The sequence below is a fragment of the Nicotiana tabacum genome, chromosome 21 (assembly GCF_000715075.1).
Source record: "Nicotiana tabacum cultivar K326 chromosome 21, ASM71507v2, whole genome shotgun sequence".
NCBI classification, from domain to species: Eukaryota; Viridiplantae; Streptophyta; class Magnoliopsida; order Solanales; family Solanaceae; genus Nicotiana; species Nicotiana tabacum.
This window is the reverse complement of record NC_134100.1, coordinates 70,752,339-70,758,007: the sequence shown is the minus strand read 5'-3', so window position 1 is coordinate 70,758,007 and position 5,669 is coordinate 70,752,339. Positions and strand designations below refer to the sequence as shown.

Below are 5,669 nucleotides of genomic sequence, written 5' to 3'. Positions count from 1 at the left end.
GTAGAAAATGAGAAAACCCTAACTCTCCTTTTAATAGTTTGGATTGCTATAGAATGATGATATCACTTACTTTTAAAGAACCATTTTACAAATATATTCTCAATAGGCATGGGAGCTTATATATTTTTCTATAAACGTTAATCAGCTCATTCTTTTAACCTTTTTACTAAAAAATCACACACATCAATTTAACAATAAATTAGTTTTAAATTGGCCTAAATTGATAGAGTAGACAATTGAGAATAATCGAATATAGATAAGAAAACTTATATTAGCCAACCTAATTTACACATTATGTTATGATTGTTTGCAAAAATGTCGAGGAGGGGCAGGTAACAATAGTGGCAATAACAAAAAGTGATTGGACACTAATCATGCTAGTAGAATGACCCAACTAGACCTCAAAAAAAGTTGTACCAAACTAGTACTACTGGTTTTGGAACCCTGTTCAAGTTTTCAATTCTTTCATTTCTTAAAGCATGTCACCTTTAGTTATGAATATTCTCAAATGAAATGTTTCTAGAATTTCAACGTTCGAGCTCATTTTCTAAAAAGGTCACAAAATTCTTGATGTAAGATACGCTAACTAAATGAATGTATTATCATCCTTTAATAAAAAAAATTAAAATTATTATATTTTATGCATTGAAAACGTACACATTGTATTGATTAGTTATCTAATATACTTGATAAGTAACGTGTAATAAATTGGATGCTAAGGGGTATATAGTCAATGATTGGAGACCCGACAGTGGCTTTTTCATAGCGTGTAAAACACAGAGAGCAGAGTAACGCGTAAGCGATCCATTAGGCGTTAACCATGGTTGGAAGAGGATGGAACATTCTAACCCACTTGTTTGGTCAGCTTCACTGCTATTCTAATAAAACAACTGAACCACCACCTTTCCTGTTTCCTCCTCTATATATTTAGTCTTTATTGCTCGTTTCTTCTTCTTCTTCCTCAATTGTAACTGCCTAGTCTTCTCTCCAAATTTATATAACTGCCGCTACGGATAATTTTCTCATATCCCACTTGAGTAATATCAAATCTACACTCTTTCTTCTGCAGATCATATCAGGTATTTTATTTTATAATTTGTTACTCTTGATTCTTCTTTTGGATTTTGGTTTGGTTGAAAAAGCGAATTAACAAGAAATTCAAAGTTTTGATTTTTGTGATCTATATGGTTCATTGGTTGAGCTGGACCTTTTTCTACTCGGTCTCTATCATTGAAAACAAAAAATCATTTTTCCTGAGGATTTGAGTTCTTTTTTCTGTTAAGTCTGGTCTTCCTCTGCAGTTGAAATATATTTATATTTACAGCAGTGTATTTCATGCTGAATATGAATAAATAAGTTCGTTTAGTAAATTCATGTTAATTATCTTGTAGACTTATTTTTTAAAAATGATTGCTATCACTTGGAGTTGGCTCTGTATTTAACATGTATATAAGGTAATTACGTTTCTTGAGATTTTTTTGGGGGTTCATCAGACATGAAAATGCATTAGACTGTATAACGGGGAATATAGGAGTTTCTATTTGAAAAACTTTTTTACAGAAGGCAAATTGATGACTGAAAGGAGATGGGAATTCACCTATCATAATTCATTAAAAAGATTTCCTAATATAATTTCTCCCTCTTGCTGTGAACATCTGTGGAGCAAGGTTATCCTACTTTAAGAGCTTAAACTATTCTACTTCGGCGTGGGAATTAATTATTAACCCCACATGATAGATTATTCTCGTCTTAACAACCTACGAGACATGTCATGGTGATGCTCGATGTGTTTCGTTCTGTACTTTCTTCTTGTCTTTCCATTAGCTTCAAAAGTAGAAAGCTTTATTGTCCTCTGGAGAGGGTTGTAAAATTGATGTTTGTTCATCTCTGTATTTATCACAGGTTGATTTTGTTGAAGCAGATATTGTCTGTGAGAAAAGAGAATGTGCTGAAAATACTTTGTGCATAGTATGGATGCGCACCATTTTTATGATTATGGTGTGACTGGAAGCGATTTGTCATACTCTTCATATCCTACTATTAGTTCTCTACCAAATAGGCCGTCTGGAACCTCGAAATTTGATTCAGAAAATTCGCCAATTTCGCCACTTGCAAACTATTTCGACTCTGAGACCTTTACCACATTAAGTAATTGCCAGGAGCAGCACAGCTCTACAGAAAATCTTTCAGGAGCTAGTTCTTCCAGTAATTCTTCGCTGGATTATAACAATTATTTCCATCGTCCAAGCTCCTCCCCGGATTGTCTTCCGGAAGGTCTGCTGGTTTTCTCTGGTGGAAATGCTGTTCTTCAGAATGCGGTTCACAGTCAGAACATGCAACATGCTCTGCTGCAGTTGGAGTCTGCTTTAATGGGGCCAGACGAAGAAGTCACAAAATCTAGCCCTTCTTATGGTGGAAATAGGGCGGCACAAACATCAAATCAGAGGTCTAGGGCGTGGACCAACGAATCCAAGGTTTTGCATCAAAATGAAACTCAACGATCACAAATTTCCTTGTTCGCCAAGTCAGGCAATGGAATTCGAAGTCAGGAACAGAACAAAGTACTAGACAACTTGCCCTTGCATGGTCTTCCCTCTAGCAATCTGAAGCAGCTGCTTATAGCATGCGCCCGAGTTCTTGCTGACAACAAACTAGATGATTTTGAAGTACTGGTTACCAAGGCAAGGAGTACTGTGTCCATTACTGGAGATCCAATCCAGCGTCTTGGTGCTTACATTGTAGAAGGGCTAGTAGCAAGAAAGGAGTTATCTGGAACCACCATATACAGGAGTTTGAGGTGCAAGGAACCGGCTGGAAATGACTTGCTCTCCTACATGCATATCCTCTATGAAATATGTCCTTACCTAAAGTTTGGCTACATGGCTGCAAATGGTGCCATAGCAGAAGCATGCAGAAACGAAAATTACGTCCACATTATTGACTTCCAAATTGCACAGGGGACCCAGTGGATGACTCTCTTACAAGCTCTTGCTGCAAGACCCGGCGGTGCCCCCTATGTACGCATTACAGGAATTGATGATCCAGTTTCACAATATGCTCGGGGAGACGGATTGGCAGCAGTGGAGAAACGACTATCAGCAATTTCTGAGAAATTCAACATTGCAGTAGAGTTTAATGCAGTGCCAGTTTTTGCTCCAGAAGTCACTAAGGCTATGCTTGATGTAAGGCCTGGTGAGGCTGTGGCAGTAAACTTTCCTTTGCAACTTCATCACACCCCTGATGAGAGTGTTGACGTGAATAACCCAAGGGATGAGCTTATTAGGATGATAAAGTCGCTTTGCCCCAAGATAGTCACTTTGGTTGAGCAAGAATCAAATACAAACACGGCCCCATTTTTCCCTAGGTTTTTAGAAGCTCTGGACTACTACCATGCAATGTTCGAGTCAATAGATGTGACCCTAGCGAGGGACAGGAAGGAGCGGATCAATGTGGAGCAGCATTGTTTGGCTAGGGATATAGTGAATGTCATAGCATGCGAGGGCAAGGAAAGGGTGGAACGTCACGAGCTACTGGGGAAGTGGAAATCCAGGTTCATGATGGCAGGTTTTCGGCAATATCCTCTGAGCTCTTATGTGAATTCAGTGATAAAGGACCTCATGAGGCGTTACTCGGAGCATTATACACTAGTGGAGAAAGATGGGGCTATGCTGTTGGGGTGGAAGGAGAGGAACCTAATCTCTGCATCTGCTTGGTACTAGGTATGAGAAATCACTGAAAGAGTTGTATCTGTAACGAAGTTGTAGTTTATAACTATTACTTAATGAGACGATAGGATGGATCAGGTAATGTCATATAGTTTCAATTTTCTTAACAATGAGTATAAAAATATTGCTTTCTGTTTAAAGTATTGTTCATAGTTATCCTTGCTGTAAAATATCATTTCTCGTCCTTAATCTCCTTGATAGTTCTTGAGCAATCTTCGGAGTAAGTCATGCTTTGTTTATCAATGTTTTATTATCTTGAAAAGGAGATCAAGTTTTTAGGTACTAGCTAAAAGAAATAGTATATCAAACAAAATGGCACTGAGAAAAGATGAAAATAGAAATTATAATGGCAATTCTAGACTTAAATTGTGGTCAAGTAAACTATACTATATAAATTTCTGGAATGGATGAAATTTCGTATACTTCAAGATATGGGAGCTTTTTACGTTTTGCCTTCTTAACCTATGCATCCTGTTTTCCAGTTTGCACCTATCCTCTTATTTCTGACGATTATCCCCGTACCTGGTGGTGGCAAATGGGCTGGTTGGGTCAGATTTGGATGGGTTAAAAATGGGTTGGGTTTCAACCCGCCCATATTTTATACGGGTCAAAATTGATTTGGGTCTATACAAATTTGCTTTTACTTCTTAAACTATTTTTGGTATTCAAGTATGCATCTAGAAAGAACAAGAACGCTAAACAATAGTAACAATACTTACAATGTTTAGAAGGAAAATAAATACTCACACAGTCAACTATGAAGAAACTTAAGAAGGAAGAACAGTTGGAATTATGGGTGTTAACCGAACAGGCTGGTTCGGACTGGACACGAAAAAAATAATATGTTCGGTTATTATTCCGGGCTGGTAGTGGGCTGGATAAAGGTGTTGGTACCGGGCTGAGAAATTCCGATCTAATTAAGGACCGTCCGAATTCGGGCTTAACGGGTCTGGACCGGGACGGGTTACTTTTTTTTTTAAAGTATATTTTATTTTTCTTATTCAATGTTATTGATACTTAAGTGTTTGCAAACTTTTAAGGCTTAGAATTAAACTTTAAAGTTAAAAGTTTAAAGTTTTAAATTTGAAATTTGAATTTTAAAATTAAAATTTGAAAGTAAGTGACTACAAAAAATTATTTAATAAGACCAATATGCAATATGTAAGGATCAAACTCCAAAGGCTTTTGTTTTATATTTTCATTGAATAATAAATAATACTTTAAATTAATTTGCAAGTTCTATTTTGATTTTTTTTATTTTTGAACTTGCAAATTAAAAGTTTACAACAATAATAAAAAATAAGAAAGAGTACATCACATGCTTTGCATCCTTTTTGTAAGTTCATCCATGTCAACATGAGGTTCTTAGTTTCCGGCATTGCTTGAATCGGAACCATAAACCATTATATCTTCAATTTCTTGGTCCTCCGCTTCATCTACCTCTTCACGCCCTTGATTTCACCGTTCTGATCTTATCCAATCTCTGAAGCACATTAGAATTTCCAAAGCGTTGCTGCCCAATGAATGGCGAGTATCTCCTAGTTGGTGCCTTGCTTGGCTAAATGCACTCTCTGATGCGACTGTTGAAATCGGCACATTTAGCACGTCTCGAGCCATGGCCGAAAGAACAGGAAATTGATTTGAGTTGCTCCTCCACCAACCCAGCGGTAGAAATTCCTTTATGCGGGGCTCTGGTGACTTTTGCAAGTAGAATTGGAGTTCATCAATGTTCCTACTACTGGTTTGTTGATTCTCTCCTAGTGTATACCAAATCAAATAATTTTCAACACCATCATTATCCTCCAAAGCACCGGATGCAGATGTTGAAACTGAACTTGAAGGAATATTTGCATCTATAGCAGCAGAAGCATCAACAATGTTAGCATAATAATTATATAAAGTTTGTAAATGTTTGTGTAGATAAGAAATACAAGTTTCAATATC

The 5,669-nt window shown here is 36.9% G+C and overlaps 1 protein-coding gene across 1 annotated transcript; it reads left to right on the top strand.

Annotated features, from left to right (window-relative positions):
* The first annotated feature begins 923 nt into the window (after positions 1-923).
* LOC107804100 (scarecrow-like protein 21) lies at positions 924-3,865 on the top strand. The gene is made up of 2 exons (XM_016627927.2): positions 924-1,079; positions 1,903-3,865. The coding sequence occupies exon 2, from the start codon at positions 1,971-1,973 to the stop codon at positions 3,717-3,719; it is 1,749 nt and encodes a 582-aa protein (XP_016483413.2). The 5' UTR covers positions 924-1,079; positions 1,903-1,970; the 3' UTR covers positions 3,720-3,865.
* Positions 3,866-5,669: the final 1,804 nt, after the last annotated feature.